This window comes from Salmo salar, chromosome ssa15, assembly GCF_905237065.1.
Source record: "Salmo salar chromosome ssa15, Ssal_v3.1, whole genome shotgun sequence".
In the NCBI taxonomy this organism is placed as follows: domain Eukaryota; kingdom Metazoa; phylum Chordata; class Actinopteri; order Salmoniformes; family Salmonidae; genus Salmo; species Salmo salar.
Window position 1 is genome coordinate 74,218,015 of NC_059456.1, and position 13,566 is coordinate 74,231,580.

General features: G+C 42.8%; 2 protein-coding genes across 5 annotated transcripts in view; one reads left to right on the top strand and one right to left on the bottom strand.

Moving 5' to 3' along the window:
* The window catches only part of LOC106572145 (phosphatase and actin regulator 3), a 57,804-nt gene extending 56,909 nt beyond the window's left edge, over positions 1–895 (top strand). Inside the window, exon 12 of one of the 2 annotated variants that reach the window (XM_014146036.2) lies at positions 265–895. In XM_014146036.2, the coding sequence (XP_014001511.2) occupies positions 265–280 (16 nt within the window). In that variant the 3' untranslated portion in view covers positions 281–895. The remainder of the gene's footprint in view (positions 1–264) is intronic. The other variant, XM_014146035.2, reaches the window with a different exon arrangement.
* A 6,308-nt stretch (positions 896–7,203) lies between these two features.
* sycp2 (synaptonemal complex protein 2) overlaps positions 7,204–13,566 on the bottom strand; it is an 81,599-nt gene continuing 75,236 nt past the window's right edge. For 2 of the 3 annotated variants that reach the window (XM_014146034.2, XM_014146032.2), the window contains exon 46: positions 12,960–13,411. In XM_014146034.2, the coding sequence (XP_014001509.1) occupies positions 13,340–13,411 (72 nt within the window). In that variant the 3' untranslated portion in view covers positions 12,960–13,339. Of the gene's footprint in view, positions 7,977–12,959; positions 13,412–13,566 lie in introns of those variants that run through there. The other variant, XM_014146033.1, reaches the window with a different exon arrangement.

Consider the following 13,566-nt stretch of genomic DNA (forward strand, 5'->3'; position numbering starts at 1 on the left):
TACCATCCCGGGGGGCCTGATATTGGCAAGAGAAATGACAAATGCTGTCTGTCCCCAATTGAGCATGTGCGGTAAACGAAGATCCTCCAGTCAATTTGTGAGTGACCTAGGGAGACAGCGGCCCCACTCACCCGGCACACAAAGCTGTGCTAAAAATAGCCCAAGATTGATGAATAGCTGTAATCATAACTGGAGTGATTACAAAGGCACCTTCTGTGCTCACGATCCCCCCCCTCACTCTTTTACCTCCCTCTCCTTTTGTAGGTTCCACAGGCCGTGAATACGAAGGGGAGTTTCTTCCGTGAAGAAATAATGCTGAGCCTAGAATTTTCGGTTGCTGCGTCGGTGGCGGTTAGAAACTGCCGGAGCCCGGAGGACATTCTTCCAGAGCCCATTCCTTTGTCTGCAGGGTGTCTTCAATTCCTCCAGCACGCCCCTAGGTTTCATCGAGGGGAGGTGGAGAGACGGTGATGTTTGGGGGTGTGGCAGTGAATCCCGGAGGCTGTGTCTCCAACGTGGGAGCTGACTGGAGGAAGAAGACTAAAGACAGAACCTCGAACTCGGACTCCGTCTACCTGCCCGTCGGTTAAGATGGAGCTGAGGGAAGAACTATGCCTGTGTGTGCGTGTTTTTTCAAACTGACTCCTTTGAGGTGGCGAATACGTACAGGGAAGATGATGTTGTGCATGTGACCAGCTTCACCTTTTTTTTTGAATAACGTGTCACTTGAGGGGGAGGGTGGGGAGACTGTGTGGTCGGTTGTGGGTGAATTTCGTACCAACTGTATATATGTCAATCTGAACCGGACTGTCAATATCTTCACTCAAAAGAGAGAACCTTTGTAAGCACTACTTGTCTTCAAAATACAAGGTCTTCAAAAAAAATTGTATGCATCTTATTTTTGGTAATCAGCATTTTTTAAAGTATTAATAAACAGATTGCTAGGTAGCTGAACAGGTAAAAGCCTCAATCCAGCCTTCCCCTTTGTTGCTCAGAAAGTGGCAAGATACCGTAGTACCGACAGGCAATATGAGATAATATACAGCAGGGCTCTCCAACCCTTTTCTTGGAGAGCTACCATCCTGTAGGTCTTCGCTCCAACCCTAATAATTACCTAGTTGATAAGGGTCTTTCTAAAAATAAAGGGGCCAATGGGTGTGACATCAGGGTAAAGATGTCAATGGTTTGATATACGATTTTCTTGCAACTTCACATGTAGTTACAGGAATAAATGTCTAGGTAGGCACAATAAAACCATAACTCCACCTAGTAACAACAAAACATCTACATGTCACAAGAAACATGGACACTGAATGTTTCTTTGTCATGCCTGGTTGCCAGGTCTTTTTGTGCTTTAGTAAACTTCTCTATCATTTATAGCCATGCTAAACATTCCTGAAGAATTAAAAAGATAAACAACAGCATTTTTATATATTTTAGTAGTTGATATAATATAATACAATGGGTTCTGTCAACAAAATCATTGACGATAATGAAATCATTACAATCAGTAAACTCTTCAAGCATTGTGTGTGTGTGTGTGTGTGTGTGTGTTTGAAAACTAGCTGTCAAATTCTTGCTTCCTTTGTCCTTGTTTCCTCCACTCCTTGCCTCGCCTTGAAAGTGCATTGTAGCCTATGGGGAGGAACCTTCACTCCTCTCCCCCAATGTGCTCTGAGAGGGAGGTGAGGAATGGGCGAAACAAGGGGAGAATCTAAATTGCATTTCCTTGATTCCTCACGTCCTCTATCCTCGACTGTCTCAAAACCCATTGGATAAGAAGGTGAGCGTGGAAGGACTACTGACCATCTCATCCAATGGGTTTTGAGAACGGATGCGACGAATCAATGAAATGTGATGGCGCCGGAGGGAAGGCTGCCGTCTGATCGGCTCTTAACCAACCATGCTATTTTTTTTAAAACTTTTTTTGCGTTGTTCGTAACTTGTTTTGTACATAATGTTGCTGCTACCGTCTCCTATGACCGAAACGAGCTTCTGGACATCAGAACTGCGATCGCTCACCTCAAACTGGACGAAGTGTTCAATGAGTCGGACGGGAGGGATATAATACAGAAACCCGACCAGGCCCAGATCCCCGTTATTCGTCGGAGAAGGAAACAGATTTCGCAGCGAGCGATCAGGGTGCCTTGTGAGGATCAGGCGACGAGTGGCTAATCTGCCCTTGCCTTCCGTCCTGCTAGCTAACGTTCAATCGCTGGAAAATAAATGGGACGAACGGAATGCACGTATATCCTACCAACGGGACATTAAAAATGGTAATATCTTGCATTTCACTGAGTCGTGGCAGAATGACGACATTAAGAACATACAGCTGGCGGGTTATACACAGGACAGAACAGCTGCCTCCGGTAAGACATGGGGCGGGGCCTATGCATATATGTAAACAGCTGGTGCACAATATCTAAGGAAGTCTCAAGGTTTTGCTCACCTGAGGTAGAGTATCTCGTGATAAGATGTAGACCGCACTATCTACCTAGAGAGTTTTCATCTGTGTTTTTCGAAGCTGTCTACATACCACCACAGACCGATGCTGGCACTAAAACCGCACTCAATGAGCTATTTACTTGTGTGTGTGTGTATATATATGTATGTAAACAGGAAAATGCTCATCCAGAGGCGGTGCTCCTAGTGGACGGAGACTAATGCAGGGAAACTTAAATCAGTTTTACCTCATTTCTATCAGCACGTTAAACGTGCAACCAGAGGGAAAATATTTCTAGACCACCTTTATTCCACACCCAGATGTGTACAAAGCTCTCCCTCGCCCTCCATTTGGCAAATCTGACCATAATTATATCCTCCTAATTCCTGCTTACAGGCAAAAATTGAAGCATGAAGCACCAGTGACTCGGTCTATAAAAAAAGTGGTCAGATGAAGCAGATGCTAAACTACAGGACTGTTTTGCTAGCAGACTAGAATATGTTCCGGGATTCTTCCGATGGCATCAGTCACTGGCTTCATCAGTAAGTGCATCGAGGACGTCATCCCCACATTGACTGTACTAGAGGTCGACCGATTAATCGGAATGGCCGATTTTAATTAGGGCCGATTTCAAGTTTTCATAATCAGAAATCAGTATTTTTGGACACCGATTAAAAAAAAAATATATATATATATATATATATATATATAATGTTTTTACACCTTTATTTAACTAGGCAAGTCAGTTAAGAACACATTCTTATTTTCAATGACGGCCTAGGAAACGTGGGTTAACTGCCTTGTTCAGGGGCAGAACGACAGATTTTTACCTTGTCAGCTCGGGGATTCAATCTTGCAACCTTACGGTTAACTAGTCCAACGCTCTAACTACCTGCTTTACATTGTACTCCACGAGGAGCCTGCCTGTTTCGCGAATGCAGTAAGAAGCCAAGGTAAGTTGCTAACTAGCATTAAACTTATCTTTATAAAAATCAATCAATCATAATCACTAGTTAACTACACATGGTTGATGATATTACTAGTTTATCTAGCCTGTCCTGCGTTGTATATAATCGCTTAGGTACACGTTGCTCCAACGTGTACCTAACCATAAACATCAATGCCTTTCTTAAAATCAATACACAAGTATATATTTTTAAACCTGCATATTTAGTTAATATTGCCTGCTAACATGAATTTATTTTAACTAGGAAAAATGTGTCACTTCTCTTGCAACAGAGTCGAGGTATATGCAGCAGTTTGGGCCACCTGGCTTGTTGTGAACTGTGAAGACTTTCTTCCTAACAAAGACAGCCGACTTCGCCAAACGGGGGATGATTTAACAAAAGCGCATTTGCGAAAAAAGCACAATCGTTGCACGAATGTACCAAACCATAAACATCAATGCCTTTCTTAAAATCAATACACAGAAGTATATATTTTTAAACCTGCATATTTAGCTAAAAGAAATCCAGGTTAGCAGGCAATATTAACCAGGTGAAATTGTCACTTCTCTTGCGTTCATTGCACGCAGAGTCAGGGTATATGCAACAGTTTGGACCGCCTGGCTCGTTGCGATCTAATTTGCCAGAATTTTACGTAATTATGACATAACATTGAAGGTTGTGCAATGTAACAGGAATATTTAGACTTATGGATGCCACCCGTTAGATAAAATACGGAACGGTATTTCACTGAAAGAATAAACATGATCGTTTCCGGATTTGAACATATTAATGACCTAAGGCTCGTATTTCTGTTTGTTATGTTATAATTAAGTCTGATTTGATAGAGCAGTCTGACTGAGCGATGGTAGGCATCAGCACGCTCGTAAGCATTCATTCAAACAGCACTGTCGTGCGTTTTGCCAGCAGCTCTTGGCAATGCTTCAAGCATTGCGCTGTTTGACTTCAAGCCTATCAACTCCCGAGATTAGGCTGGTGTAACCGATGTGAAATGGCTAGCTAGTTAACGGGGTGCGCGCTAATAGCATTTCAAACGTCACTTGCTCTGCATGGGTAACGCTGCTTCGAGGGTGGCTGTTGTCGATGTGTTCCTGGTTCGAGCCCAGGAAGGAGCGAGGAGAGGGACGGAAGCTATACTGGCAATACTAAAGTGCCTATAAGAACATCCAATAGTCAAAGGTATATGAAATACAAATAGTATAGAGAGAAATAGTCCTATAATTCCTATAATAACTACAACCTAAAACGTCTTACCTGGGAATATTGAAGACTCATGTTAAAAGGAACCACCAGCTTTCATATGTTCTGAGCAAGGAACTTAAACGTTAGCTTTCTTACATGGCACATATTGCACTTTTACTTTCTTCTCCAACACTTTTGTTTTTGCATTATTTAAACCAAATTGAACATGTTTCATTATTTATGAGGCTAAATTGATTTATTGATGTATTATATTAAGTGTTCATTCAGTATTGTTGTAATTGTCATTATTACAAATAAATAAATATAAAAAAACGGCCGATTTTAATCGGTAGCGACTTTTTTTGGTCCTCCAATAATCGGCATCGCCGTTGAAAAATCATAATCGGTCGACCTCTAGACTGTACGTACATACCCCAACCAGAAGCCATGGATTACAGGCAACATTCGCTCTGAGCTAAAGGGTAGAGCTGCCGCTTTCACGGAACGAGACGCTAACCCGGAAGCTTATAAGAAATCGCGCTATGCCCTCTGACGGACCATCAAACAGGCAATTAGTCAATACAGGACTAAGATTGAATCGTTATACACCGGCTCCGACGCACGTCGGATGTGGCAGGGCCTGCAAACTATTAGACTACAAAGGGAAGCACAGCCGAGAGCTGCCCAGTGACACGAGCCTACCAGATGAGCTAAACTACTTCTATGCTCGCTTCGAGGCAAGTAACACTGAAACGAGCATTAGAGCATCAGCTGTTCCGGACAACTGTGTGATCACACACTCCGCAGCCGATGTAAGACCTTCAAACGGGTCAACATTCACAAGGCCGCAGGGCCAGATAGATTACCAGGACGTCTACTCTGAGCATGCGCTGACCAACTGGCAAGTGTCTTCACTGACATTTTCAACGTCTCCCTGTTTTTGAGTCTGTAATACCAACATGTTTTAAACAGACCACCATAGTCCCTGTGCCCAAGAACACTAAGGTAACCTGCCTAAATGACTACCGACCCGTAGCACTCACATCTGTAGCCATTAAATGCTTTGAAAAGGCTGGTCATGGCTCACATCAACACCATCACAGAAACCCTAGACCCACTCCAATTTGCATACAGATCCACAGATGATGCAATCTCAATTGCACTCCACACTTCCCTTTCACACATGGACAAAAGGAACACCTAAATGAGAATGCTATTCATTGACTACAGCTCAGTGTTCACCATAGTGCCCTCAAAGCTCATCACTATGCTAAGGACCCTGGGACTAAACACCTCCCTCTGCAACTGGATCCTGGACTTCCTGACGGGCTGCCCCCAGGTGGTAAGGGTAGGTAACAACACATCTGCCACACTGATCCTCAACACGGGGGCCCCTCAGGGGTGCGTGCTCAGTCCCCTCCTGTACTCCTTGTTCACTCATAACTGCACGGCCAGGCACGACTCCAACACCATTACGTTTTCTGATGACGCAACAGTGATCACCGACAACGATGAGACAGCCTATAGGGAGGTCAGAGAACTGACCGTGTGGTGCAAAGACTCCAGCCACTCTAGTCATAGACTGTTCTCTCTACTACCGCGGCAAGCGGTACTGGCGCGCCAAGTCTAGGTCCAAGAGGCTCCTAAATAGCTTCTACCCCCAAGCCATAAGACTCCTGAACAGCTAATCAAATGGCTACCCAGACTATTTGCATTGCCCCCCTCTGGAACGCTGCTGCTACACTCTGTTATTATCTATGCATAATCACTTTAATAACTCTACCTACATGTACATATTACCTCAATTACCTCGACACCGGTGCCCCCGCACATTGACTCTGTACCGGTACCACCTGTATATAGCCACGCTATTGTTATTTACTGCTGCTCTTTAATCATTTGTTATTCTTATCTCATATAAAAAATAAATCTTAAAACAGAATTGTTGGTTAAGGGCTTGTAAGTAAGCATTTCACTGTAAGGTGAAACACCTGTTGTATTCAGCGCATGTGACAAATACATTTTGATTTGATATGCAATTTATATTTTCCCAAGGACAGAGGAAGTAAGTATTTGACAGCTATTGAAGCCACCATGCAGTCTTTGTTAGTATATTTTTTAAATCATCACTGTATGTCTAATAAATCACTGAGTTATTTAATGAAAATAAATTATCAAAACGAATATTTGAGTTATTGTCCCTTGAAATGCTCAGTCTGATCATGTGCGTATTAGGAAACACATTTTTAAGATATTTACATACACAGCCCTGATTGGCTGATAGGATGGTCTAGAGCCCACCCCCTTACCCAGATGAACATTCATTGGTCTATTATAATCAGATCACATTGTTGTGATGCCATGTGGGCCAAAAATTCCATCCCACCTGAACAGGCTGAAATTCCAGGATTTTGTTTTAAAAGCTCTTACACAAAAAGAGCATTATCATTTTCTCAATTTCAGTGTTATTTCGACCTTATAGTAGGGCCGGGACGATGCCAGTATCGTGATACTCGTTAGTATCGTGGCAAGGAAAAAAAAAAAACACTTAGCGAATTTTACTTCTTTAGGAAAACAGCCCTAATGTTGGAAACAAACATCACTATGTTGTCATCCAGAGTCACATTTATTTATTTTACAAGCAATAGCACACAATATATTTCATACAGCAGATTGTTAACGGACTAAAGAGTTTGCTCTGCTCAGTGTTTGAATTTTTTGCCATGGAAAAAACATTGCGATCCTAATATCAACCCGGCCCTACCTCATAGTGTGTGTGGAAATATCATTAAAAAAACTGGAAAATCACCTTTTTAACTGCACTGACCCTTTAACAATGTTAGACCGTGCCAGACTGACTGATCGCGCTTCCATGGCCTTTCCAGAAACAACCCCTAGCCCCTACTGCCCAGAGTCAATGTAATACATCTTCTGTAAAAGATGTTGACCAGCTCTCTTCACCCCTTCTGTAAAAGATGTTGACCAGCTCTCTTCACCCCTTCTGTAAAATATGTTGACCAGCTCTCTTCACCCCTTCTGTAAAAGATGTTGACCAGCTCTCTTCACCCCTTCTGTACAATATGTTGACCAGCTCTCATCTCCCCTTCTGTAAAAGATGTTGACCAGCTCTCTTGTCCCCTTCAGTAAAATATGTTGACCAGCTCTCATCTCCCCTTCTGTAAAATAGGTTGACCAGCTCTCATCTCCCCTTCTGTAAAATAGGTTGACCAGCTCTCATCTCCCCTTCTGTAAAAGATGTTGACCAGCTCTCTTGTCCCCTTCTGGAAAATATGTTGACCAGCTCTCTTCGCCCGTTCTGTAAAATATGTTGACCAGCTCTCTTGTCCCCTTCTGGAAAGTATGATGACCAGCTCTCTTCCCCGCTTCTGTAAAAAACACATCATGTACAGTGCGTTTGGAAAGTATTTAGACCCCTTGACTTTTTCCACATTTTGTTATGTTACAGCCATATTCTAAAACGTATTACATTGTTTTTAGACACTTGTGGAGATCTGAGAGGGATTGATGGGTGGTGACATGGTGAGAGCTACACCTTACCTTCTGAAAGGCTTGGTGGAATTTTAGCGGTATTGCTGACACCTGTCCAATCCTCTCAGATCTCCACAAGTGTCTAGGGGTAGGGGCTGATCCTGGACAGGACCCCACAACCCTCCGGGTATGTGGTGGACAAACTGCACAACCTGAGGCATTGGTTGGATGTTTCATTCCATTGCTATACACACAGATTTGCACAGGTGCAAGCTGGACACACCCACGGCACCCAATCAGGCTGATCAGACAGTTCTGAGTAGCTGAAGACAGTGAAAGGATATACACTGCTCAAAAAAATAAAGGGAACACTAAAATAACACATCCTAGATCTGAATGAATGAAATAATCTTGTTAAATCCTTTTTTCTTTACATAGTTGAATGTGCTGACAACAAAATCACACAAAAATAATCAATGGAAATCCAATTTATTAACCCATGGAGGTCTGGATTTGGAGTCGCACTCAAAATTAAAGTGGAAAACCACTACAGGCTGATCCAACTTTGATGTAATGTCCTTAAAAAAAGTCAAAATGAGGCTCAGTAGTGTGTGTGGCCTCCAAGTGCCTGTATGACCTCCCTACAACGCCTGGGCATGCTCCTGATGAGGTGGCGGATGGTCTCCTGAGGGAACTCCTCCCAGACCTGGACTAAAGCATCCGCCAACTCCTGGACAGTCTGTGGTGCAACGTGGCGTTGGTGGATGGAGCGAGACATGATGTCCCAGATGTGCTCAATTGGATTCAGGTCTGGGGAACGGGCGGGCCAGTCCATAGCATCAATGCCTTCCTCTTACAGGAACTGCTGACACACTCCAGCCACATGAGGTCTAGCATTGTCTTGCATTAGAAGGAACCCAGGGCCAACCGCACCATCATATGGTCTCACAAGGGGTCTGAGGATCTCATCTCGGTACCTAATGGCAGTCAGGCTACCTCTGGCGAGCACATGGAGGGCTGTGCGGCCCCCCAAAGAAATGCCACCCCACACCATGACTGACCCACCGCCAAACCGGTCATGCTGGAGGATGTTGCAGGCAGCAGAACGTTCTCCACGGCGTCTCCAGACTGTCACGTGTGAACCTGCTTTCATCTGTGAAGAGCACAGGGCACCAGTGGCGAATTTGCCAATCTTGGTGTTCTCTGGCAAATGCCAAACGTCCTGCACGGTATTGGGCTGTAAGCACAACCCCCACCTGTGGACGTCGGGCCCTCATACCACCCTCATGGAGTCTGTTTCTGACCGTTTGAGCAGACACATGCACATTTGTGGCCTGCTGGCGGTCATTTTGCATGGCTCTGGCAGTGCTCGTCCTGCTCCTCCTTGCACAAAGGCGGAGGTAGCGGTCCTGCTGCTGGGTTGTTGCCCTCCTATGGCCTCCTCCACGTCTCCTGATGTACTGGCCTGTCTCCTGGTAGCGCCTCCATGCTCTGGACACTACGCTGACTGACACAGCAAACCTTCTTGCCACAGTTCGCATTGATGTGCCATCCTGGATGAGCTGCAATACCTGAGCCACTTGTGTGGGTTGTAGACTCCGTCTCATGCTACCACTAGAGTGAAAGCACCGCCAGCATTCAAAAGTGACCAAAACATCAGCCAGGAAGCATAGGAACTGAGAGGTGGTCTGTGGTTACCACCTGCAGAACCACTCCTTTATTGGGGGTGTCTTGCTAATTGCCTATAATTTCCACTTGTTGTCTATTCCATTTGCACAACAGCATGTGAAATGTATTGTCAATCAGTGTTGCTTCCTAAGTGGACAGTTTGATTTCACAGAAGTGTGATTGACTTGGAGTTACATTGTGTTGTTAAAGTGTTCCCTTTATTTTTTGGAGCAGTATATTTACATGTCTACTATAAACACCCTTGCTTCATTCCAGCTAGTTAGATGTGCAACCACTGACTAACTATAGCTAAGGGAATATCTCTAGTCTAGCAATAGATACTGTTGTTTTGGCTGCATGGCATCATTGAACAAGATTAGCAATGGTTAGTTAGATACCTAGGATATACAAGTCAGCTAACCATTTACTGTAACAGCAGTCACACTAAATCTTACGCAGAAATGAAGAAATCATACCTTATTTTGGCACTGTAGCTCGATTTAATTAATAGATTCATAGAATGGAGTTAGAAGGGTGAACTCCTACTTTGAAAGGACAGGAAGTGTTGGCTGTGCACTTAACCAATGACAGGCATTCCACATTTAACCCCACCCACATGTGAAAATCTAAATATCAAGTTGTTTTTGGGGTTTTATACAGAAAAACAAAAAACAAGCCATTTTCATTTTTTTTAAATGTCAATTTAAAAAATGAATAAAGAAGCTGTTTTCACGTTCCGATTGCTCCATTTTAATTTGGAAAACAAAATCAAAATTTACATGGACCGTAATCTTACCTCAGGAATCTTGACAATATTGTCCATGACATAGGCTAATTATCTTGACTACCGTAACAACAGACACCAAAATGTTTGGTCAATTCTCCAGATCAACATTAATTCCCGCACTTTGGTTACTGTTCAATCGCATGCAGTATCACACCCGCTCTTGACTGTCATTCAGAAAATCCTTTCCCCACGTAACTACATAGCTGGCCATCAAACGTGCATCAAACAACTATTATGCATTATTTGATTCATCTGGTTAAAGTTAGTCTTTCTGTTAGAAGCATTAGATTTTGCAATCCATACATTATTTGGGATATGTGTGCCCATGAAAACAGTTTTCACACTGTAACACAGGGAGATATGAAATGTTACGAGGTTACAGTGCACTTCCAAGATCTCCATGCAATATTCAGAAATTTTACAGGATCAAATTCAATGTGTAAATTCAATTGTGAAATGCTTAGTATATGATATAATGACAAACAGCAGTATCATAAATGTAAGGAAAGAACGGTAGTGTTTTATGTCACATAATTTTTGCCAAATCTATGAAGACTCCAAGCATGAGAAAGGGTTAAACATAGGTGATTCAACTCATTAATTATGTTGAATGTATCTATGTTCCCCCTTTTTATATCCTAATGTATTCACGTGAAAAAAAGGCTAATTATTATTATTAATGACTTTGTAACAGATCCAAACAGATGTCCACTACAAGAAATGCTCACTGGTACCCTAGTTTATAGAAAGACCCATAAGCTGTATCAGGTTAGTTACAACTGTGGTTGGAGCGAAAACCTACAGGAGGGTAGCTCTCCAGGAACAGGTTTGGTGAGCCCTAACATACAGCGCATTTGGAAAGTATTCAGACCACTTGAATTTTTACATATTATGTTACAGCCTTATTCTAAAATTAATTAGATTAAATGTTTGTTTTAGGGACAAAGCAAAAACAGGTTTTTAGAAAATGTATAAAAAACAAAAAACTGAAATATCACATTTACATAAGTATTCAGACCCTTTACTCAGTACTTTGTTGAAACACCTTTGGCAACGATTACAGCCTTGCGTCTTCTTGGGTATGACATTACAAGCTTGGCACACCTGTATTTGGGTAGTTTCTCCACTTCTCTGCAGATCTTCTCAAGCTCTGTCAGGTTGGAAGGGGAGGCTCGCTGCACAGCTATTTTCAGGTCTCTCTAGAGATGTTTGATCAAGTTCAAGTCCGGGCTCTGGCTGGGCCACTCAAGGACATTCAGAGACTGTCCCGAAGCCACTCCTGCGTTGTCTTGGCTGTGTGCTTAGGGTCGTTGTCATGTTGGAAGGTGAACTTTCACCCCAGTCTGAGGTCCTGAGCACTCTGGTGCAGGTTTTCATCAAGGATCTCTCTGTACTTTGCTCTGTTAATCTTTCCCTCAATCCTGACTAGTCTCCAAGTCCCTGCTGCTGAAAAACATCCCCACAGCATGATGCTGCCGCCACCATGCTTCAACGTAGGGATGGTGCAAGGTTTCCTCCAGACGTGACGATTGGCAATCTTGGTTTCATCAGACCAGAGAATCTTGTTTCTCATGGTCTGAGAGTCCTTTAAGTGCATTTTGGCAAATTCCAAGTGAGCCATCGTGTCTTTTACTGAGGAGTGGCTTCCGTCTGGCCAGTCTACCATGAAGGCCTGATTGTTGGAGTGCTGCAGAGATGGTTGTCCTTCTGGAAGGTTCTTCCATCTCCACAGAGGAACTCTGGAGCTCTGTCCGAGTGACCATTGGGTTCTTGGTCACCTCCCTGAACCAAGGCCCTTCTCCCCCGATTTCTCAGTTTGGCCGGGCGGCCAGCTCTAGGAAGAGTCTTGGTGGTTCCAAATTCTTCCATTTTAAGAATGATGGAGGCCACTGTGTTCTTGGGGACCTTCAATGCTGCATACCTTTTCTGGTACCCTTCCCCAGATCTGTGTCTCGACACAATTTTGCCTCGGAGATCTACGGACAATTAATTTGACCTCGTGGCTTTGTTTTTGCTCAGACATGCACTCCCAACTGCGGAACCTAATATAGACAGGTGTGTGCCTTTCCAAATAATGTCCAATCAATTGAATTTATCACAGGTGGCTCCAAGTTGTAGAACCGTCTCAAGGATGATCAATAGAAATAGGGTGCGCCTGAGCTCAATTTCAAGTCTCATAGAAAATAGTCTTACATGTGCAAAAAAATATTTATTTAATCCATTATAGAATAAGGCTGTAACGTAACAACATTTGGAAAAAGTCAAGGGGTCTGAATACTTTCCAAATGCACTGTAAAGCATAATAGCTGATTCTGAAATTAATATTTGTCCATTAGAATAATGTGAATATGTTGACATACTGCTTTCATCTTTCCCTCCTAAGTAAGGTACATTATGGTTTCTCTGAATACACTCTTTTTTTAAATAAATGTTTTAAAAAGTTTAATAAACTTAGGCAACCTTAACAGCAAACAAATAGCAGGCAACCTTGTACAGATAAAATGCCATTCAAACACTTTTCACAGAAATGCATTATTTATATTGAAAATACTACTCTTATGGAGAGACAGTTAAAACTATAAAAAGTTATTAACAGTGTCAAACATCACTGCAATAATACAAAAATTCTCATAAAAAAATATGTTAATATAAATTCACATTTGATAATTTTTAAATAAGGCATGTATATATTTCTTTAACGTATGCTTAATATATTAAATTTGATTGCAGCTAACGTAGAATGACGGGCAAACTTCACGGAACACAAACATATCTTATAAATGTGCAGAGGTACTTGATTTGGGTTTAAAATCTCGGTCCCTCTGGCAGGAAAAGAGCCTGTAGTCCTCTCCTCACACTCAGTATCTCCTCGTCTTGCTGAGGAGAGACACACAAAAACACAGCCCTCAAATACACTTGCAACACCTCAGGGGATGCAGTCTCAGTCTGCGCTAGTAAAGGTAGCACTTTTGAGTAGGACTTTCAAAAGAGGGACCTCTTTAATAACCCATAAATCTAAGCTGGGGGGGGTT